General features: G+C 57.4%; 2 protein-coding genes across 3 annotated transcripts; both read left to right on the plus strand.

Moving 5' to 3' along the window:
- The first annotated feature begins 275 nt into the window (after nucleotides 1-275).
- LOC142594532 (nucleoside diphosphate kinase, mitochondrial) lies at nucleotides 276-2443 on the plus strand. Its single transcript, XM_075718580.1, has 5 exons — nucleotides 276-366; nucleotides 1711-1841; nucleotides 1964-2065; nucleotides 2136-2248; nucleotides 2323-2443. Exons 1-5 carry the CDS (start codon nucleotides 276-278, stop codon nucleotides 2441-2443), a joined length of 558 nt encoding a protein of 185 aa, XP_075574695.1.
- A 1240-nt stretch (nucleotides 2444-3683) lies between these two features.
- Nucleotides 3684-10637, plus strand: DECR2 (2,4-dienoyl-CoA reductase 2). 2 transcript variants are annotated; one of them, XM_075718581.1, is made up of 9 exons: nucleotides 3684-3781; nucleotides 3960-4028; nucleotides 4482-4533; nucleotides 6142-6277; nucleotides 6678-6802; nucleotides 7382-7475; nucleotides 7757-7861; nucleotides 8463-8651; nucleotides 9499-10637. In XM_075718581.1, the coding sequence occupies exons 1-9, from the start codon at nucleotides 3684-3686 to the stop codon at nucleotides 9531-9533; spliced, it is 903 nt and encodes a 300-aa protein (XP_075574696.1). In that variant the 3' UTR covers nucleotides 9534-10637. The 2 variants fall into 2 exon arrangements, with proteins under 2 accessions (XP_075574696.1, XP_075574697.1); XM_075718582.1 differs by having other exon boundaries at nucleotides 8463-8680; nucleotides 9499-9536.
- Nucleotides 10638-22154: the final 11517 nt, after the last annotated feature.

Below are 22154 nucleotides of genomic sequence, written 5' to 3' on the forward strand. Positions count from 1 at the left end.
GCGCTGGGGCGCTCCGCAGCGGGGGATGCTCCGCGCCGGGGATGCTCCGCAGCGGGGGATGCTCCACGCTGGGGATGCTCCGCGCCGGGGATGCTCCACGCTAGGGCTGCCCCGTACCGGGATGCTCCCTGCAGGCGCGGCGGCCGCCCCGTGCCGGCGGCTGCTTTAAGGGGAGGGACGAAAACCCGACCCGTCCCCGGGCTCGGCCGGGCCCTTAAAGCCTCCGCGGGGCGGCCGAGCCCCGCCGCGGCCAGGTCCGACCCGCCGGCCCCGCCATGGGCTCCCTGGGGCGCTGCCTGGCCCGGAGCCTGCTGCGGGGGCAGCCGGGCCTGAGCCCCCCCCCCGGGCCCCGCTGCTACGGCTCCGGTGAGACACGGCCCCGTCCCGCCCCCGGCCCCTTCCCCGTCCTGCCCCTGGGGACCCTGTCCCCATCCCTGCCCTGTCCCTGGGGACACTGTCCCCATCCCATGCTGCCCTCAGCCACTTCCCTATCCTGCCCCTGGGGGACCCAGTCCAGATCCCTGTCCTGCTCCTGGGCACCCTGTCCCCATCCTCGTCCTGCCCCTGGGTCCTGTCCCCATCCCCATCCTGCCCTCAGTCCCCTGCCCATCCTTGCCCCTCGGGGCTCCTGTCCCCATCCTGCCCCCACAGTGCCCACTGCCTCATCTGCCCCAGTGCCCCCGGTCCCCCAGAGTCTCGTCCCTCTGCCCCGGGGGAAGCCCCCAGGCAGGGTGTCCGGCTCATGGGGTCCTTCACTTCTTTGTGGTGCGGGTCAGTGCCGGGGTCTCGTGTCAGGATGAGACAAAGGCTGGAGCTGGTGGCTCCCCTGGCACTGTCCTGTGGGTCCCAAGGGGTTTGGCGTCCAGGACCGGGATGGGGCAACCCCTATGCCATCCCCAGGGTGGGAGCCATGCAAAGCTGGGCCACATCCAGCAACACCCAGAAAAGTGGGTGAAACCATGGGGTCTGGCCCCACTGACACTGGGGCTGGCCCGGCCTCACCGCCCAGGGCAGGAGCCCGAAACCTGGGGCTGGCAGTGAAGCACCCCGGCTTGGCGTCCTCTCTTCCTTTCCCTTCCTCTCCTTCCTGTCCCGTTCCTCCAGCGGACAGGATGCGCTGTCCCTTGGGGAACTTCTGTCCCCTCCAGCCAGCGTGGCTCCAGCAGGGCCAGTGGTGGGGTGAGGGGGGTGGCGGCGATGCCAGACCCTGCCATCCCACAGTGCTCGATTTTGCTCTCCACCAGTGGAGGGCTGCGACAGGGACCCGCTCGGTGCCAGGGCTGGTGCAGGGGAAAGCACCCGAGGCTGGGCAAGAGCGATAGCACACAGGGTGGCACCCACAGCCCCGGGTTGGGGGACACAGCAGTGCGGTGTGCTCAGCCAAAACCAGAGCCAGCCCATCCCACGCTGGGTTAAGGGCCCCTGTCGGGGCTTTGTAGTGCATCCCTTGGGCCCCTGCTGGGACCCTGCCAGTCTGCGAGGCACAGCTTGGCCAGGGGGACGTGGACCCAGGATGGGGACAGGGATGGGGACAAGGGTGGGGATAGGTTCACCCCCTGGTAGCTGCTGCCCACTGGACTGAGCAACAACCCGTGGTGCCCCGGGAGCAGCTTGGGGTCTTGCTGCCGCAGCCCCTGTCCACGTCCCATGTCTGGTGGTGACCTGCGTCCCGTGCCTGGCGGTGACGCTGGCCCCTCTGTCCCTGCGCAGCCCCCCCAGAGCTGCAGGAGAAGACGCTGGTGCTGGTGAAGCCCGACGCAGTGCAGCGGCGGCTGGTGGGGAACGTCATCCAGCGCTTTGAGAGGCGCGGCTTCAAGCTGGTGGCCATGAAGCTGCTCCAGGTACCCATCCCCACTGAGCTGCCACCCGTCCCTCTGGGGGACCCTGCTCCCTGCACCCTGCAGCCAGCTCAGGGGGGTGCCGGAAGGGGGGTGTCCCCACCATCACCCTGCGCTGCCATCAGGCGGACCAGGGTCTCCTGGACAAGCACTACCAGCAGCTGCGGCAGAAGCCCTTCTACCCTGCGCTCCTCGCCTACATGACCTCGGGGCCACTGGTGGCCATGGTGAGGTGGGGGTGAGGGGTTTGGGGGTCCTGGGGGGGTCCAGGGGGCTCAGGCATGCCCTGTCCTGCAGGTGTGGGAGGGCTACAACGTGGTCAGGTCCACGCGGGCCATGGTGGGGGACACCGATTCGGCAGCGGCAGCAGCAGGCACCATCCGGGGAGACTTCAGCATGCACGTCAGCAGGTAGGGGCGCAGGGTGGGTGGTGGGGCCGGTGGTGGGACCCCACGGCCACGGCACCAGCCCTGTCCCCACACAGGAACGTGGTCCACGCCAGTGACTCAGTGGAGACGGCCCGGCAGGAGATCGGCTTCTGGTTCCAGCGGGATGAGCTGGTGGCCTGGGAGAGCGGAGACCGGGACTACACCTATGGACCCTAGGGTGGCCCCAGCTGGACAATTCCCCCGGCCGTGGGAGGACCCCCCGGCCCCACAATAAACCTCAGTGCCTCCAGCCATGGCTCTCGCCTCCTCCCTCAGATGCCACCAGCAAGCACTATGGGGCTCTGGGGAGCACTGGGATGTCCAAGGGGGCACTGTGGTGGTACTGGGAAGCTCTGGGAGGCACTGGACTGTTCCTGGGAGGCACTCGGAAGCTCTGGGAGGCACTGGGATGTCCCCAGGAGCACTGCGGTGGTACTTGGAAGCTCTGGGATGCACTGGATTGTTCCTGAGAGGCACTGAGGTGATACTGGGAAGCTCTGGGAGGCACTGGGAGGTCCCCCAGGACACTGGGGCAGTAGTGGGAAGCTCTGGGAGGCATTGGGATGTCTCTGGGAGTCACTGCGGTGGTACTGGGAAGCTCTGGGATGCACTGGACTGTTCCTGGGGGGCACTGAGGTGATTCTGGGAAGCTCTGGGAGGCATTGGGATGTCTCTGGGAGTCACTGCGGTGGTACTTGGAAGCTCTGGGATGCACTGGACTGTTCCTGGGGGGCACTGAGGTGATTCTGGGAAGCTCTGGGATGTCCCCAGGGACACCTGGGCATTAGTGGGAAGCTCTGGGAGGCATTGGGATGTCCCTTGCGACACTGGGGAAGTACTGGGAAGCTCTGGGAGGCATTGGGATGTCCCTTGCGACACTGGGGAAGTACTGGGAAGCTCTGGGAGGCATTGGGATGTCCCTTGCGACACTGGGGAAGTACTGGGAAGCTCTGGGAGGCATTGGGATGTCCCCTGGGACACTTGGGCAGTAGTGGGAAGCTCTGGGAGGCACTGGGATGTCCCCTGGGACACTGGGGCGGTACTGGGAAGCTCTGGGATGCACTGGGGTGTACCTGGGGGCAGCAGGAGGCTCTGCAGGTCACTGGAGGAGACGGGGGCGGGGGGCTGGGCTGGCAAGGGGGGCTGCGGGGGGCACGGGGATATCACTGGGAGAGACGGGGGCGCCGCCGGGCTGTCTCTGGCACAGCCGAACGTCCCTGGGGACACCGGGCGGCACTGCCGGCCGCCGCTCCAGCCCCGCGCCGTTGCCAGGCAACGGCTGACGACGCCCGCGCCCGCGCAGGGGCTGGGGCACGCGGCGGGGCCGGCCTCTCCCGGCAGCCCGCGCGGGGCGCTGTCCCCGCCTGCTCTGCGCGCGGCCGCAGCCGCTCCCGCCGCCGCCGCCGCCGCCGCCGCCATGGCGGAGGCCGCAGCAGCCTCCCGGCCGCCGCCGGACGTGGACACCGACGACTGCCTCCGCGAGTACCGCCACCTCTTCAGCCCCGACATCCTGGCGTGAGTGCCGGGGCGCTGAGGGCTCCGCCCCGCCCTGGGGCCTCAGCTCGGGCGCCGGCTGAAGGGCCGCGGCCTGGGGGCACGGCCTCTCCCGCCCGCGGCCTGCGCGCCGATCGGGGCCGCCTCGGCCGGGGGCTGTGCCTGGCGCTGGGCTCTGACTGTCCCGTTGTTCCCCCAGGGGCCAGGTGGCGTTCATCACCGGCGGCGGCTCGGGCATCGGCTTCCGCATCGCCGAGATCTTCATGAGGTGGGGGAGCCCGGCGGGGCTGTGGCCGTGGGGTGGCGGCCGCGCCCGGGGAGGCCTTGCCCGGCCTCCTTGGGCGCCGGTGGGACAGAGCGGGTAGAAGCTTCCCTTCCATTGGGGCGGCTGTGGTAGCAGGCCCTAGCGAGCCGGGGGCAACAGAGTCCTCACGAGAGCTGTGGGCAGGAGATGTGGGCAGCCCTGCCTGCTTCAGGCTCTGATGGTTCATAGGGGTGTGGGAGGCAGGGGCTGGCCCTGTCGCAGGGCTGGGATAGGTCTCTAGTGTGCTGTGACTCTCCCCCTCTTTGCGTCCTGCTAGCCTGGAGGAGCAGCAATTCCTCCCCTCCAAGGGCTACTTCCCACCGCTCACCAACTGAACTCCTGGTAATCCCCAGAGGTCTGAGATGACTGTGAGGAGCTGGCGCTGTGTGGTCCTTCTCACCAGCCCCTTCTTTGCAGGCATGGCTGCCGGACGGTCATTGCAAGCCGGAACCTGCAGCGAGTGTTGGAGGTGAGTCCATGGGCTCCAGCAGCACAGGCAGCAGTAGGGAGAGCTGTGAACACCTGGAAATCTTTCTGTCCTTTCCTCTGGATGGAGCTGGGAGCCCTAGGAGTAGTGCATCAGGAGAAATAGCTCACTTGTGCTACCCTGTCTTCTCCTATCTCTGAGTGCTCCAGCACCAGCAGGGAGCAATGATGGGTAGGACGGGTGTGGGTTTAGGGTGGGCTACACCTACTGCACCTTGCAGTAGGCTCAGTTAATTGTGTTAATACCTTCCTCTGCCAGCTTTGGGAGTCTCTGTTCCAGGTATCACATCACCTTTTTGTTGATGAAACAGAGAGAAACAAACTGTGGTGAAGGTTTGTCAGCAGGGAAGTGACAGAGCCCAAGGTCAAACTTAAATCTCAGCCTCGAGCAGGGCAAGACCCCCTTGACCAAGGGTTACATGGGTTGAGGCAGGTCTGGTGAGCCCCAAAATCTCAGTTATATTGCATCTTGAGACGGAGGTAATGCTCTCCAGGTCTGGAGAGCAGTGACTGAAGAAGCTGTACTAGACTGTAGCTACCCTGTGGATGGCTGGGCAGAACAAACACCCACCCCTGCATGTCTGACCCCAGGCTGGAGTTTGGCTGATCACAGTTTCTGTTCCTCACTGTGGCTTGTGCCATGGTCTGAGGCTGAAAGCAGCTGAGAGCGAGCTTTGTGGTAGCTGTGTGTGGAGTTCACTGAAATACAGTAAAGATCAAAACTGACACTTGGGGAGGGAGCTGGCATGACCCAGCTGCCTCCTGGAGGGGGTTAGCACTGTCATTTTGCATTCCCTCATGCTCACATGCCAGAAAACAAGCTGCAAAGCTCAGCAGCTTTTTAGTCCTCAGGGTCTTCTGAGTATACAGGGACTGCTTTCCCAGGCTCTTGACGCTCGGTGTATGTGTGTGCTAGTCAGGGCTCAAAGCTTCTCACAGAAGGGCCTGATGAGCCTGAGCAGGAATGTGGAACGTCGCTGGATGTTGTGCAGGGTTGCTGCTGAGTTTGCGCATCCCCTGTGCTTAATTTGTTGAGGGGAGTCATGTTCTTAACAAGCACCTTGGGGGTGGTTTGTGGCAGACGCTGAGCTGCAGAGCTGGCCCACTGTGCCTCATGGGCAGAGACCCTGGCAACTGCTGGTCTGTTTTTGCCCTTTTGCCTACTGACATTTTTCGGATCTAAAGGTTAATTATGTCTAAGCTCATGCCAAAAATGCCTTGTTGGAGTCCAACCTTTGTACTTGCCTTGCAGAGATGTTGCTCGGGATGTGCTGTGTCAATGACGGGCCACGGAGGTAACTGGGCTTAGTAAGTTGTGGCCTCAGGGTCAGCCTGGCATTTGGTAGGGATACAACTTGCAGGAGCTTTCTCTGGCTACCCCAGGACTTTAGCTGCAGGGTGCTGCCGGGCTGAAGCCAGCCGTGTTTAGGCAGGTCTCTTGTGTGCTGACAAGGACATGGCTCCCGCCTGACTTCTTGCTTGCCTGTTATAAGGTCTGGGTCTAACCCTTGCTGAAGGAGAGAGTCCCAGAAAGAATCTCACCTCTGCTTTTTTTTGGGGGGCGGTGGGTGTTTGGTTTTGGTTTTTTTAGGCCTCTCAAAAGCTGGTGGCAGCCACAGGCCAGCAGTGCCTGCCTCTGTCTGTAGATGTCAGGCAGCCCCAAACCATTGTGGCAGCAGTGGATGAGGCACTGAAAGAGTTCAAGCAGATTGACATCCTTGTTAACGGTGAGCTGCTGGAGTGGGCAGAGGGAAGACTTGGCACAGATTCACTTTTAGGAAGGGCATTTTCCTGCAGGGGGGTTGTGGTTGCCTAGTGTCTGGCTTATGCTGCTTTGGCCTGGGAGCACAGAGGGGATGGGCTCAGAGGAAGCAAAGACCTGTTCTTAATGCATGGCCATCCAGTCATCCCTGCTCTCACTGCACCAGCACCCTCCTGCCCTCAGGCTGGCTGTGCTGCTGGGCACCCAGAGCCACAAGCTGTTTGTCCCCTTATCAGGGTTGTTTTCACATGCTCTCCAGCCTACCCAAACAGTATCGCTCACTGTCCCTCTCGCAGAAGTGCCCTGAACTTGCCTGATCTCTTCTGGCCCAGTCCTGACTGTGCCCCTGGCTGCTTGTTCTTCAGGTGCTGCGGGAAACTTTTTGTGCCCAGCCAGCGCCCTGTCCTTCAATGCCTTCAAGACAGTGATAGATATTGACACCATTGGCACCTTCAACACCTCCAAAGTCCTCTTTGAGAAATATTTCCGGGTAAGTGGAACCAGAGCCAGAGTACTCGGTGGAGAGGCTCCTGGTAGGCAGGGGGTTAGTGTCAAACAAACCACACTTTGCTGCTGAGAAATTCAGGGAAGTGTGGAGGGCAGAAGGCAACACAGCACCCATGTAGCCAGGACTGTGCTGCCTGGCCTCTGCCACCCACCCTGCTCAGATCCAGTCTGTTCCCTCCCAGGGATGGCAGCCCCTGTGCAGGAACTGGGAATCCTGCCTGTCCCTAGCCCTGGGGCTTTTGACCATTGTGGCACCTTTTCATGCTTTGCCACCTTTGCTGGGGAAGAAGCTGTGATCTGCTGCTCCTTTTCCAGCTCCTCTGCTTTCCCTTGGTCTTTGCTTGTCCCCTGCATCTCCCGCCTCTTCGGAAGGGCCTCGCTGGCTGCCCTTGCTCAGTGAGGCCAGGTGGGCAGTGCTGCCCTGGTGGTGGGTTAGCAGTGCAGAGGTAGCAGTGCCCACGGGTGACCATCCCTCCTAGCCCAGCTCTCTTGTCCCACCACTCCCCTACATGACCCCTTGTGCTGCTCCCTGCCTAACGCCACATCTCTTTTCCTTCCCCAGGACCATGGTGGCGTCATCGTTAACATTACTGCAACCCTGAGCTACCGAGGGCAGGCCCTCCAGGTGCATGCTGGTACTGCTAAGGCTGCGATAGGTACCTAAATGCTCCTTGCTGGGGCTCTGTGAGCTGTGTGGGGCCAGTAAGGAAGCCTGTTCTTCCCAAATATTGGGATGGGAAGATGTCCTTGGGAGAGGCAAATATGAATCGGTGTGGTTACTACGTGCCTGGGTTTGGGATGAGGCTCTTCTCTCCCCCAGGGCTCTTCTAGGGCCCTTTGCGCTTGGCCAGAGTCTCCTGTGGCTTTTTGGCCTCCCCAAAAGTTACTGGAATGGCTCCGCTCTCCATTTCTCATTCCAGTTTTAATTCCTTCTCAGATGCCATGACCCGTCACCTTGCTGTGGAGTGGGGACCCAACAACATCCGAGTGAACAGCTTGGCACCGGGCCCCATTACAGGCACCGAGGGCTACCGGCGGCTGGGTAAGGCAACCTGGGGCTCCTGTCTCTGCCTCAGCAGTGGCTTGCTGGGAGGGGACTGTCATGGACCACCAGTGCATGTAGCTCGTGGGGCGTGTGATGCAGCCGGGGCTGTTGCTGCTGGGCATGGCTGTCCTGTCACTCAGCTGGCACATCTCTTTGCGGGAGCAGCCCTTCCCGCATCCTCGGTACCTCGCAGGGCACTGATCTTTCTCTGTCAAGTGGCAGCTTTTTGTGCTCTCTGATGCCACAGTGTAACGTGCTCCCCCAAAGCTCAGCCTGGCCAGCTGCCTTGCCTGATGGTTTAGCTCTTGCAGGCTGTCAGCAGAGTGCCGGTTCAGCCCTGGAGGCTGGGAAGGCTCTCTGAGGTCCTGTCTTGAACTCACTGTTGCAGTACAGATCCTACTGCTGGGCTTGAGCTCCCCTCATTTAACTCCCTTCTCGGGCCTTTGTCCCTGGGCTATCCCCAGGGGTGTGCCAGGATCTCATTTAGGTTCCTTGGGGCTCTCAGCAAGCCCCATGCAAGCAGTGCTGCAGTGTCGGGCAGGCAGTGCTGGTGAGCAGGTGGTCCCATGGTCCTAGCTGACTCTTCTGCCACTCTTAGGTGGAAAATTTGCTGAGGAAGCAAGCCAGTTCGACATGATCCCCCTCCAGCGTGCAGGGAACAAGACGGAGATTGCCCACAGCACGCTGTACCTGGCGAGCCCCCTCTCCTCCTACGTGACGGGCACCACCCTGGTCGTGGATGGTGGGAGCTGGCTGACCTCTGCCAACAACTTCCCTGCCTTGCTGGGTATTGCTTCATCCTCTGCTAAACTCTAGGTGACGTGCATTTCCCCCTCCGTAGGATTAGAGCAGGGCTCGTGTCGGAAACCCTGTTGCCCCACAGTATAGGGGCATGGTTGCCATAGCAGTGGGTATGCCATTACCACCTTCAGTGCCTTGGTCATCTTGTACCAGTACCAGGCTCTGCCCCTCCTGAGGCCGTTGCGTGGCACATACTGTGTTGGGGAAGAGGGGACAGATGCTGGGTGTCAGGGTCTCCGGGTGAGGGCAGCCAGTCCAGGTCTTGACTTGGTTGCACTTGTTATCAAACCTTCCTCTGCTTTTGGGAAGGTGGAGCAGGATCACCCCCTCCATGCTGTTGTCAGAGCAGGCACAGAGCAAGGTGGGGAACATCTCTGAGTCCTCATGGAAAAGTCTGAGGGATGACTTGGGAACGGCAGGAGAACCTTGCTGGGTTTTTCCTCTGAGCCTGTGGTTGACATGTCGTTCCTGCTGGAGGATGCTTGTCTGGGCACCTCTGAGTGTCCCCTGAAGCGACATGATGCCCCTTTTCTGTAACCTACCAGCAGGATTGGGCATGGAGAGTCCTGACAGCCTCTGCCTCCTCTTTCTTCCTTGCATGAGTTACTGCGGCGTGTCTTGTGTTGCGGTTGAATTGCACGCAGGACTCGTGTTGTCTGCGTATGTCTGCAGAGGTGGGAAGGGAGCTGGCACCTGGTAACTGGGGCCTGGTGCTTTCTGGGAGAGGGGTCTCCTTTCTTCCCCTCTCCTCCTGCTTGGGTCCTGCAGGGCAGCCTCTGTGAGCAGGGCAGGCTGAGGCAGGACTGTGTACCCACCTCCATGCTGTCTTGCAGATTTCTGGGCTGCAGGAGCAAACAAAAATCAGTGATGGACAGCCTGGGATTGACCGATGGACAGAAACATGACCGAACACTGCTGCTCTGGGACATCTCAGGGTGACGTCTCCCAGAGTCGGAGCTAATAGCTGCTGCCTCTGATCAGTGACTGGTGGTAGTGGTCACGCTGCCAATCCTGTGTCCGCCTGGGGGAGGGAGCACTGGGGGTGCTGGGTGGGGAGCAAGCCCACCCCCATTCTGTGCTGTTACTTTCTTCTGAGCCGACACGGCTGGGGGCGCAGGGACAGCACGGGGTGTGCAGGCTGTGATGTTCACTGTCCATTTGTGTCTCTCTGAGTTGCTTTCCTGGCCTTTCCCGAGTCCCAGGCAGTGCTGCCCATGGATATCCGTCCTCTTCCTCCCCTCTCCCCCATCTCAGTGTGAGAGCTGCCCAAGACCTCCAGCAGCAGCTGCTTTTTGGGAGGGGGGAGTAGTTCAGCCCATCTGGGGTTGAGATCAGCCTTGGTGCTGGGGGCAGCAGTAGCTGGCAGCTCTTGGAGGGGGAAACAAGGACCAAGCTGGCCCCTGGCAGGGGGAAATTGCCTTGTCCCCTTGCGGGGGGGCTCCTGGATGGGGCAGTGGTCCCCGGAGGCTGACGCAGATGCAGCTGGGATGTCCCTCTCACAGGAGTGGAGGTGGTGTGAGGTCAAATCCCACCAGAGATGGCTCTGTGCTGCTGTGGACCGTAGCATTGTATCTGTTGGGAGCCTGAGATGTCCAGTTGTCTGTCTGGCATCCATCTGTCTGTCATGCCAGTCTTGTGCTGTCTGCTTTCTTCATACAGACACTACAGCTGAGAGGAAATGGAGGGCTAGCTGAAATTCAGTCCTTTCCGAGCAGGGCGCTGAGCTGACAAGCTGCAGGAGCTGCACCGGGGCTGCACTGGGCTGCTGGAGCCAAACGTGTCCCCGGTGCCAGCGCCTCAGGGGACGCACACTGCTCGCGTGCAGCAGCCTCCTACTGCCAACGGCAATTTTTAAGCTTATCCTGAATTCCGTGAAGCTTGTTTTCCTACTTGATTACATTTCCTACTTGATGGTAGACTTGCCAGGTTTTGCTCCTTCCTCCAGGCCACAAATAAAGAACTTCCACCCTGAGCTGCAACACTTCTCATCTGTTTGCCTGCACAGGGGGTTGATCCTGCAGCCTCGTCAAGAGCTCGGGGAGGTTTGCTTGTGCTCCCGTTTCTCTTGTGAGTTGGCAGTGGCAGGAGCTTTAGGAGGCTCATGCATGTCTTTGGTCAGAGCATCGCTGCCATAGCTCACTGCTGCACAAGCAAAGCCAGCACCTGCGCCCTGCCGTGCTGACTGATCCTGGTGGTCTGGATTGGGCCCTGAGGGAGGACGGAAAACCACTGTTCCCACTGGCAGAGCCTTGTGCGGCCCCAGTCCTTGGTGGCTGTTGTGTCCCTGTACTCCAGGCCAGCGGTGCTTGGGGACCTGCCACCTCCTCAGCCCCAGCTGGCTCTGGGGAGGTGGCTCCAGCAGCTGTTGGGCCCATCAGCAGGGGTGATGGGGAGGTGCTGAGGGACGTGGTAAGAGACACACCAACCCCTTCGGAGGGCATGGGGATGTGGTGCTTGGACTGGGGTCTGGGCATTGTCCTTTGCCTGGGGGTCTCCTGGGATTTGCCTCCAGCCACAATATCCTTCCCAGATAACAGGACAAGTATTTTCTCCTGGAGAAGATACTTGTGTGATGTTTGTTGGTCCTAGCTGCCCAGCTGCAGTCTTCTGCTCTCTGACCTGCATCCCTTGTTCTCGGAGGGTCCACGTATTTAACTGTGTCTTGTTTAACCACGAGCAAGCGAGTTGGGGACTGTCCCTGCACGCAGTAACAGACGTGGTCCCTCCTGGAGGCTTGGCTTTAGCCAAACCCCTGGCAGCCCCTCAGTGAGTGCGTGGGGGGACACAGATACTTCACAGGCTCCAGGGCAGAATCTGTGCTGTGATGTGCTGACCTCAGGCTGGGGTGACGCGGGGCAGAGGTGGAGGGAGAGCCCTGTGCCCATAGGGAGCAAGGTGAGGTTTCCACCCTCCCTGCAGCAAGGAGACGCAGAAAGGAAAGGTGCTGCGGGAGAGGCAGCCCCGGAGCTGCTGCCAAGCCCAGGCTGTGCGGCGCTGCTCCGGGCTTGGTGCTGAGCTGGGCTCCTGGCGCGGGTGCCAGCCACCCCATACGGTGAGGATGGAGCCAGGCAGAGCTGCCTGTGTTGCCTGCCGGTGTGTGGAAACCTCCGTGGTGGCCACAGCCTGAGCAGAGGCTGGGGGTGTCGGAAGCAGGGAGAGCTCCTGCGCAGGGGCTCAGGGCCATCCTGGCTCCATGGCCACGGAGGGAAGGAGCACCGGAGGGCAGCAGCCTGGCTGCGTGCCTCCAGCGCCAGGGGAAGAAAGGAGCTCTAAGCCCGGCCTTGATCGTGTTCTGGAGCTGCGCAAACCCATCGAGGGGTGCAGAGCCGCAGCTCACAGCGTCAGGCCTGCCCCTCCAGCCCCGCGGGCGCGTTATCCCCCTGCCCAGCCCGGGCAGCAGCGAGCGCGGGCAGGAAACCTGGTCGCTGGAGCTGTCTGGAAGCAGGGGGAATTACAACGCCAAGGGGATTCTGCGGGCGACGGTCTAGGCAGATGTCACCTGGGGAGGGCAGCCCGTGCAGCCGTGAGCTTTCCTCCTGTGGGACTGACAGACGAGCCCCCTCCCACCACAGTGAGCTTTGGGGATGGCTACAATGAGAAAAAGGATTTGGAGTGGAGCTTTCGATCCTTCCCAGTGCCCGTCTGACCAGATGGGGCATTTTTTCCTGCCTCCCATCCAGGGATGCTGCTGAACGCCAGCTTTTGTGGCTGAATATGCTGGGGTTCCCTGGCTTTGGGAAAGCCGTGCTGGGGGGCACAGGGGGCAGCCCAGCGATGAGGGGCCCTGGGCAGGGTCACCGTGGCCAGGGATGCTCCTGCTCATCAGGCTTGCTGCTAATTATACCCAGGGGCTGTAATTCTGTCCGCTCGGCCAGCTCACGGGCGCGTCAGCTGGGTCGCCCCAGCGTGTCCCGCAGGGCTGATGGCTCGATGGTCCGGGCAGCACCGAGCCCGGCGATGCGCAGGTGGGTGCGGGAGTGGGCGGAGGAGAGCACCGCGGCTGCTGGGCGCAGGTGTTCCTTGCACTGTGCAGGTGCAGGCAGCCCGCCTTCACCCTGCACGGAAGATGAAGGTGCAAACAGCGACAGGGCCCTGCGGGCGTGTGCGTGCAGAAATTGCCGGTGCACTGAGTCTGCAGGCTGTAAGCCCCTAAATTTCTTAATTAGTTAATTAAAAGGGTAACAATCGGAAGGTGGTTGCTGCAGGCAGAGCGAGGGGTGCGTGTGCACCGCGGGCCCTCGCTGGCAGCTGACAACCTAAAGCCTCCGCTTGCTCCTTCCCTGCGCTGTGGCACCCACGTCCGCACGGCAGACGCTGGTGGCGGCCGGTTGTGCCGTGGCGGCCGAGGCCGGGCGCAGCCGGTGTTTGGCGCTGCCGACCTCCTGTAAGAGGCTGGAAACGTCAGCAGCCGTCTGGGTAAAACGGGGCCCGAGGAGCGGGGCGGCGGGCGCTGGGGGGCCGGGGGGTGCGCGGGGCTGGGGCGCGGCGGCCAGCCGGTGGGGCGCAGGGGGCCCCGTTTTCGGTGTTTCCCCGGTGCGCGGTTACCCCCCGGTGGGGCCTTCCCCCCCCCCCCCCCCCGTGCGGGGTCGTCCCCCCCGAGGGGGGGGTGTGGGCGGCACGTGCTCGCGCGCCGCGTGGCCCTTTCCCGCCCCGCCCCGCGCCGCGCAGCGCACGAGCCGGGGCGGGGGAAGGGGCGGGGCCTCCGCGCGGCCTCGCGCCGCGTCGGGGTGGGGCCGCACTGGCAGACGAGTGACGTCACCGCCTCGGCTACTGCGGCGGCTACCGGGTTGGATCTGGCGGTTCGCTGCGGGCTGCCCCGGCGCGGCGGCGCGGGCGGGCGGGGTTGTTTCTCGGCGCCGCCGCCTTCTCCCCCCCCCCCCCCCCGCCCCCCAGCCGCGGGGAGGAACCGCGTCCCGCCGGCGCTCGGAGCCGCCGCTCCCGGGCGGGCGGGGCGGGGCGGCGGGGCCGGGCCGCCCCCGGTGGCTGCGCGGCGGGCGGGGCCGGTGCCGCCTCGCACAAAGCCGTGTGCCCGGGCGCGGGCGGAGCTACCGCTGGGACCGCACCGGCACCGGCATCGCCGCACCGGTACCGGCACCGCCCCGCCGGGCGGCCGCGATGTGAGGGGGTGATGGCCGCGGGGCATGGCCGCCGGGCAGCGGTGGGGCGGGCGGCGGCGGGCGCTGAGCGCCGCCGGTGAAAATGGAGCCGCATCCGCCGGCGGCCGTGCCCGAGCCCCCGCTCCCCCGGGGGCCGCGGCGCGACGAGATGGGGCCGGAGCTGGAGCCGGGCCTCTGGGCCCCTGAGGCCGCCGAGCCCGCCCCGGGGCCGCCGCCGTGGTCCCCGCCGGAGCAGGGGGGCTGCCCGGCCCTGGAGGGGCCCACCGAGCCCCCGGCCCGGCTGGAGGAAGAGGAGCCGCGCCTCCGCCCTGTCTTTGACGCCCTGGACCGCGATGGCGACGGCTTCGTGCGCGTGGAGGAGTTTGTCCAGTTTGCCACGGCCTACGGTGCCGAGCAGGTGAGGCCATCGGCTCCCCGGGCCTGGGCCCACCCTGGGGCCCTGTGGGGCCCTGTCAGGCCAGGGCCTCCCCTCACACCTGCCCGACGCTTCCCCGCTCGTGTCTGCGGGGCTCCGCGCCCCCCAGGGAAGGGGCCGTGGGCGCTGGGTGTGAGGTGAGTTGGCTCCCTGCCGTGGAGCGCCGCGGTTGGCGTAACCTGGCAGGGAGTCTCCATGCTGGGCCTTCGGTGGTCCCCCGTCTGCCGAAGGGGTGATGAGCAAAGGTGGCTTGTGTCAATGGCGGCAGCCCTGGGAAGAACTGTTAACGTGAGCAAAGGCAGCCTCTGCATCGCTGGCATCTGCGTCGTCTCGGGTGAAGGGCACTTGTGGGCTTAAATGGATGCGGTAGGTACTGATGGAGCCAGGCGAAGCTGGAGCTCATGTTTTCCAGGTCCCAGTCCGCTGGGAACAGAGCATCTTGGGAGTGCCGCTGGGAGCCCCCATCCCCTCTCTTTGTTCTCCATCAATAACACATTTAGGTTTGTCTGAGCAGCTCCCGTGTGTAAGGGACTCGCAGTGAGATCCCAGGATCTCGAGCTGCTCCTTGCCCTCCTCGCTGCCGAGGGTCCCTGCATGGGCTTGCTGACACTGCACCGAGTATGGAGTAGCTCGCTTATCATGGGTTTGACAATCCTGAATGCGCTTTTTTCTCATTTTCCCTGCTTTGTACCACGGTGAGCTTGTGTTTCTTGCAGCAGATCAGATGCGATGTAATTTGAAGCTGCCTGGTATGACCCAAAATGGAGAGAGCTCTAGCAGCATACAGGCAGATGGAAATGAATTTGTTGATGTTTTGTATGTTGGTGTGTGCTGGTATTGCTACAAGAAAAAAAGATTTATTTTTTTAAGGCATGCAGGTATTGTTATGAAGTTTCTGTGTGCTCACCCAGGAGATCTGCTCATATTCTCTAGCTGTAGCTGCTGTGCATGTATTAAAGTGGCATGACAAAGCAAATCACCATGTGTGAAGGAGGGTTTTTTAATCTCTGTCCTCATGGTAAAAACACCTCTTAAAGATAAAATAGAGGCGTTTCTTTTAGAAAATACCTCTTTAAAGTGGAGATACATTACTACTTTGTCAGATCATTGCTGTTAAGGGGCACTGTGTGTGCAGACAGTATTGCTTACTGCCTCATTGCGTGATTAACCAGGTAGCGTCATGGCACTGGGGGGAGTTACAATATCATCTCGGCAACACGCTCCTGTATCCACTGGGTGAGAGAAGGTTTATTCAGCGTAAAGCCTCCAACTTGCATCTTCCTGCTGTGGTCCAGGTGCTCTGTGCCACTGTGCGTCTCCCCTGTTGCTGGCAGGGAAAGCAGAAGCAGACTGTCCTTTCACATCGCCATGCAAGTACCTCCGTGGAGGCTCACATGACCCTGTGCATGATGGCCATTGCTTTGGGGCATGGTGGGAGCTTACTGGGGGACCGTTTGCCTTAACATGCCTCTCCCTGCACATTTGGTATGGAGCAGCCCAAGTATGTGGGAAACAAGGGCAGGCAGACCACGTGTGCGTGGCAGGGGACGTGTCAGGCGGGTTCGGCACTTGTTAGTGCTGGCAGTGTGTGTGTCTCAGCCCAGACCTGTGGCTCTGGCCCTGCGCAGCACCTTGTGCCTTGATTCTGACGTGGAAATTGCGCCGGAGCTTCAAAGGTGCGACAATAAGCTGGTAAAGTGCTTTGAGATCTTGGCCTGAGGAGTGGTTGTGAACTGTTAAGGTCTCTCCTAAATTGAAGCAGGATGTCCAGGGAGGTTTTATGCCACTAAAAGCTGTCTGTTGGTATGGACTCGGCTTAGAAGAAGGCTGTGCCTTTAAAGTCACTTGTTCCTTCCCACTGAGCACAGCTACCAGTAATGCTGTCCATGCTGAAATACATTATGCTCTTTAGCTACACTTATTTTCAGCAAGAGACTTGTATAGCTAGCTCTTGGCATGCAGAACAACTGTCTCTTGGTACAGCAAGTGCTGAACACCCTGGTGAGGTTGATGTGACAACGGCTGAGCCTACAGGTAATGGGCACCCTAGGGAACGCAGCCTGGTACCTTTTGCAGAGGCATGCCAGAAGAGAACAAGTAATGTTTGTGATGCCTCTGTGTACATTATTACTAGCCTGCAGCTTAGAAAAGCAGGAAAGTGCACAGAGTGTGAAGGAGAAGGGGTTGGTGATGGGGTCTGTAAGCTGCCAGCAGGTGTGACAGTAATAAAGGGAGAAGTTCTGGGGAAGTTTCTTGACCTATTTTGCTTTAAGCAGGTGTAACTTGGGGTGTCTTTTGAAAAATGGAAATCCAGCTCAGGTGAAAGTTAAAGGATAGGAACATCACCATGTGGGTAAAATCATGTTAAGATGACTAAAAGGAAACTTCAAGCTGTAGACAAAGATTGTACTACAACTGGGAAGCTTTCAAGGGAGGTGCCAGGGTTTGATGTCTCATGAAGGTATCGGGTAGCAATCGGCAGGGAGTTAACAAGGAGCAAATTCCAGTCCTCTTACTATGCCTCTTGCCTAGCAAGAGGAGGAGGTACCGGCTTCCTTTTCTTCTCCCCTTCCTTCCTCCTGGCTTCTGCCCACATGGGTGGATGCATGGAAGGTATGCATGGGGTGGTGGTGGAACAAACTGCTAAATTTAAGCACAGCAAGTCATTGCAGCCAGCTGATTCATCTAAGGGTTCAGAGAGGGCTGAAGGGTTAAGGAAAGCATGTGTGTGTATAACTATGTGTACCGAGGAGCTGGAGAGCAGCAAGTGTTGTCTTTAGCGTTCAGTAAAACACCAGAGGCATTTACGGGCTACTGAGCTCAGTGCTGTCAGATTACTTGGCTGAAACAATTATTAGCTAAATGTCAAAGGAAAGAGACCAACTGGCATTTATTCCATAAAAATGACATGATTGTGAATTTTTGTTAGGATTTTTTTTTTTCCTCTGCATGATGAAAACCCTGGGTAGAAAAATGGGGGTTGGGCATTTGGGCATAAGTAGCTTGGGTTGTTGAAAGACTGCCTTAAAGAGCTTCATGGTTGTCGTGTTGGCAGTGAAGTGCTGGTGTGGACTAGAAGAGATCAAGGCATGGAAATCTAAAGACAGTTTGTTCTCCGAAATGATAAATGTTCATAGGGATTGAGGCTATTGCCAGTACCTTCATAGTGAAAGGTGCATGGAATGGACAATGCTGAGGTCCTGGCAGCTGGGGATGACACCCCTAGGTAGGGATAGCCTTGAGCAGAAGACACAGCCATGTGACGGTCCTCCAGCAGTCTGTAACAGGTGGCTGTTTGTCAGACATGGACTATTGTGGCACTTGAAAAGCTTGCTAGGACCACTCACCAGTAGTGTGTGAGGCAGTTTATAACAGCGTTGTATCTTTATTGTCTCCTTTCCCTCCCCTTTATCACTACGCTTCACTGGGGAATGTGATGCTCCCTTGGAACTGCTTGCATGCTGTAGCAGCAAAAGGGGTTCCTGCTGGCTGGTACTGAAGCCTGGAGTAAGGTTGGCTTAGGTGGCGAGTCAGGAGGTAGAGGCACACTTTATATAACTTCTATGCCACCTTGTAAAGGGAGGGGAGTTGTATTTTGCAGTTCTGTGGGTTATACAGAATCTAAGGCCATTGCGCAATATTTTTAAAACAGCAAATACGTAATTTGTCTTGCCTGTTCTACAGTTGCACTGTGTCTGACTACAGTGACAGAAGCCAAGCCTTTTCTCACTAGATTTGTTACTAGCTAGAAATACAGGGTCACGTCGGGGCAGAGGAGAGCCGAGTGTTTGTAAGGCATGAGGAGAAGCCATCCTCCTGGTGTTTTGTGGTTTTTTCCCTTTTTTGTTTTGATCTAGAAGACAATTAGAGATGGCAAAGCCTCTTGCACCATGTGATCTTGCTGCCTCTGCTCAAGTAAGAGAAGTCCCAGAGTTTGTCTAACCTATTTTCCAATGCTACAAGTTCTACAGCATCTCTGCCCTCCATGCTCTGACAGATCTTATGCCTTTTTTCTTCTCTTGATGATCAGTTCAAGCTTCATTTCAGTGTGCTTTGTTTTGCTTTCTTTAATGTTTACATCCTTCAAGTATCTGTCCTGGACTACCAGCCTTCCTCTGTACCCTCATCAGCTATCCTCAGCTGAGCTCTACATACTCAGCTTTTAACTTTTCCTTGTGTGATGGTTTCTGAAGCTTTTAATCAGGTTTGTTGTGCTTTTCTGACCTCCCACCACCTTTTCAGCTTCTTGTAATGAGGTGCCCAGCCTGAGCTGAGTGCTGCAGAAGAAATCGCATTTTGGGGGTAGCAGGTGTTACTCCAGACAGTGGCTACAGAGAATTGTGGAGTTTATTTTTGTTTTTAAATAGAACAATCTGCAAGATTTGGCAGTTACTTTCTGGAATGAAGTCTGGATAGTGTCAAACTACAGCTTTTTAGTGGCTCCCCCACCAGTGAATCTAGGCTTGCTTTTCCTGTTCACCTCTGATGGATCCCTTGGGAATTGTGCATAGACCCTGGATCAAATCTTACCTCCAGCACAGTCCTCTCTTGGAGTTGCTGACATTGCATCTGATCTTGGACTCCCTCCCTATTCCCCTTAGTCTTCTCCCACTTCCCTGTGAAATCTAATAGTTTGGATCACTGTCATGAGGAAACCTCAGTTGTGTGGGTTTTCTTTTAATTTTTTTGAGGGTTCTTACACCTTTTGAGCAGAGGAAATACTAGCTATGCTTATAAAAAGATTTCTAAAATTATCTTGTATGGATTTGCAGGCCATGTAAATGTGAGTGAAGCTTAAATTGCATCCAACTGTGTTGCCACTGCTATACCTTTCAGAGGTTTTAATTGCTGTTTAACTTTGGTGTCTGCTATTGAGAGTAGAGCTGGGATTGCAGTGAGGGTGATACTGTGTATAATAGGTTTGAGTGTGTCTGTGGACACGCTCATGCATATGTGTGTTTTGGAAGAGGAGCAGATCTAAAATATTTTGCTTGCTTTGACCAAGGGCCCAGTTTTTCACCATAGAAATTCATGGCAAAGCTCCTGTTCATTTTGCTGGCTCAGGCGTGAGCCCTTCCTCACCTCAAATACCAGGCTGGCTTGGCTGGGAGCAGACCGCAGCACTCAGTCTGCCTCTGTCTGCCCCCCCTCTTCAAAGGATGTTTTATCATTGTTAATAATACATCTGTATTCTGCGGGATCTTGAAGATGGGAGTTTTTCTTTCTCCCTCTGAGAGGAAAACGCTTCCAAGCCAACATATTTTATGTAATGTATTTTGGGCAAGGTGGTTGCTGGTTAGCTGAAAATGGAATTTGCAAAGAAGTTTATTCATTTGTAAATGTCCCAAAGACTCCAATAAAGAGATGATTTCTGTGCTTCTGGGTTTTTGCTTATCCTGCTGAGTTTTGGCATTAAGCTTCTTGGAGGCGTCCCTTCTTGGAGTGGCTGTGAAGGGTTAGGAGCGTATCATACCACAAACAGATCTTTTTGATGATATGTTTCATACTTACATTTGTGGCTGTAATCAGATTGATGGATTATCGAGGCTGGATCAAGTCTGGCAGGACTGTGAATACTCAAAGGCATGGTTTGTCTGCATGGGCTGGGAGGAAGGCAGCAACGGTAATTTTATCCCAGCTACCAGTTCATTTAAGAAACGTTTTTATTCTTCTTTTCTCCTTCAGATTGAGAATACAGCTATTGCTGAGCAGGGTGTTGATTTATTTTAATTACCAATTTTGATAAGTTAGATGTGTTCCTCTGAAATTTGAGATCATTTCTGCAAATAAAGAAATGTTCTCTCCCCTACTTCCCAGAAGAAAGAAAAAGCATCAGTGCCACCTTTTGTAGAGTTGGCAAATGCTATGGGCAAGGAGGCAAATGCGGGATTTCCAGGAAAGTGTGGTGTGGATGCTGTACCCAGTAATCCCCAGCTGTGAGGCCAGTTTGTACTGGGTAAGTGCTGCCGAAGGCTGGGTCAGGAGCTTTAGCAGGTAAAAAGGACCCCATCTAAAGGTTTTCACTGTTTGGGTTTTTTTTTTATTTGTTAAAAATGCTTGCAAGGGCTTTTTCCTGGGGTGTTTTTTTAATGCAATAAAAATTAAGCAAAACTTTGGAAGAATGTTTGCCATGCCGTGTGGAGCAGCCCTCTATAAGATAGAGGTGGATTCACAAGAGGCTTTCTCCCTTCTCAGGAGCAGGATATTTTCTAAGGCTATGACTAATAAAAATTGGATTGGGGTCATCATAATTAACTGACTGGAATATGATACTGCACCACAACACAGTGATTCGGTTCTTTCAGAGTCATTTTGACCTGGTATTGCTTATAACTGAATGCTCTCAAAGCATTTCAGAGTTGTTTATATCATTATGTAACTCAATTCAGCCAGTAATTGATAGTCATTAAAACAATTGCCTACATAATTTCTCTCAATTTTATTCCTGTTTTGACTTTCATTTGCTGCTTGTTGTCAGATGAGATCTGCTTTGAACCCAGTGGCTTCCACCCCCCGCCAGATTTTGATTTTTGCTAAACAAATGACTTCCCATTAGCCACAGCCTACAGCCCTGCTTGGGCAGGGTGATCTGCTTCTGCTGGGCCACTCACGGCTTCTCCTCTCCCCTGGGACCATCGGGTTCCAGCACTAGAAAGCTGCTGGTATGGTCCCTGTGAGAGCAGGTGATGGCATGGGCGTGGACTGTGGCTTGCTTTTCCTTATTTCTCCTGCCTGGCTCCATCCTTCCAAAATCCTGCTTGGGTTTCTCGTGTAGGGTACAGGACCGGTTCCTTCACATGAGCCTGGAGTGAGCAACGCCAGCCTTTCCTTCCGCTTGTTTGCTTAAATTCAAACACCCGTGGAAAATGTGGATACAGTGCTGCCAGACTGGTTCTGGTGAGCTTCTCCTTAGAAGAAGTGGTGCTTCTCTGGAAGCACGTTATATCTGGCGTGCTGCAGTCAGGGGAGTGCAGTGCTGGCTAGGGATGCAGCAGAAAGAGAGCTCTAACAACTTGAAGCTTAAAATGCCATCTGACTCATCAGATCCAAGCCGATGGTTTGGCAGGAAGGTACATTCACGGGGATGAATAGGATTAGGTAGTGATGTGAGATCTTGCTACTGTGTTCACATTGTGAAATGTGCCTGCTGACACAGATAGTGGATTTGTCCTTGGGGAATTGTGCATTTTCTACTTGCAATGTCTCCTGCGCTCCCACATGCCAAAAGCATTTCCACCTCCTCTTGGACGGTAACGTGTGTTCTCGGTGCTGCATTAAGCTGCCTGGAGCTGCTCTGCTGACGGTGCTTTTTTATGACATCTGCAGTACAGCTGTTGGCTTAACTAGCCAAACCAAGTCTGCAAGACAGTCATGCTTCTAGTTGTTCAAGTCCAGCAGACCCCCCCCAAAGCTCCTCTCAGCCTTCATTTTCCACTTTAAAAGCATTGCATCTTTCATTCCCCTTTCAAATTGATCTTTAACTGGATGCTTCTGCCTAGAGGAGGTCTGCACTGAGCTGTGCGATAGCATTGCTGGTGGCAGCAGGGCTGTGATGGCCTGTGCATTGCTGGTGACGCAGGTGGAGGCAGGTCCATGTGTGGCTGGGTTGTGTGATGCTGGCGAAGCACATGTGGGATGCTGCTGAAGGCTGATGCTTGCCACTGGTGCTGCTGAGCTATAGATCCAGGTCTGAGGCTTCCCAGTGGAGACAGGACTTTAATCAAACACAGTGGGAGAAGCAGCATGGATTTCACAACGCATAAAAATCACTGTTACTTAATATCTTTGTGTGTTTCTGTTTGATAGCAGGAAGATACTGGAATACCTACAGGCTCAAAGGGAGCTCATCTTCCGTATGTGTGGGGGGAGTAACAGTTAATATCAGGGTGCCTGGCATGAACCTTGTTTTGGGAACCCAAAACATCCAAGCCCAAGGAATAGCCTCAAAGATGTAATG

This window comes from Pelecanus crispus, chromosome 11 (genome assembly GCF_030463565.1).
Source record: "Pelecanus crispus isolate bPelCri1 chromosome 11, bPelCri1.pri, whole genome shotgun sequence".
NCBI classification, from domain to species: Eukaryota; Metazoa; Chordata; class Aves; order Pelecaniformes; family Pelecanidae; genus Pelecanus; species Pelecanus crispus.

Excerpts from the sequence above, each read along its gene's own strand:
- LOC142594532 (XM_075718580.1), top strand. The coding sequence starts at position 276 with ATGGGCTCCCTGGGGCGCTGCCTGGCCCGGAGCCTGCTGCGGGGGCAG. Across the intron at positions 367-1,710 it reads GCCCCGCTGCTACGGCTCCG|CCCCCCCAGAGCTGCAGGAG; the intron begins GTGAGACACGGC and ends GTCCCTGCGCAG. Across the intron at positions 1,842-1,963 it reads TGGCCATGAAGCTGCTCCAG|GCGGACCAGGGTCTCCTGGA; the intron begins GTACCCATCCCC and ends CGCTGCCATCAG.
- DECR2 (XM_075718581.1), top strand. The coding sequence starts at position 3,684 with ATGGCGGAGGCCGCAGCAGCCTCCCGGCCGCCGCCGGACGTGGACACC. Across the intron at positions 3,782-3,959 it reads TTCAGCCCCGACATCCTGGC|GGGCCAGGTGGCGTTCATCA; the intron begins GTGAGTGCCGGG and ends TTGTTCCCCCAG. Across the intron at positions 4,029-4,481 it reads ATCGCCGAGATCTTCATGAG|GCATGGCTGCCGGACGGTCA; the intron begins GTGGGGGAGCCC and ends CCTTCTTTGCAG.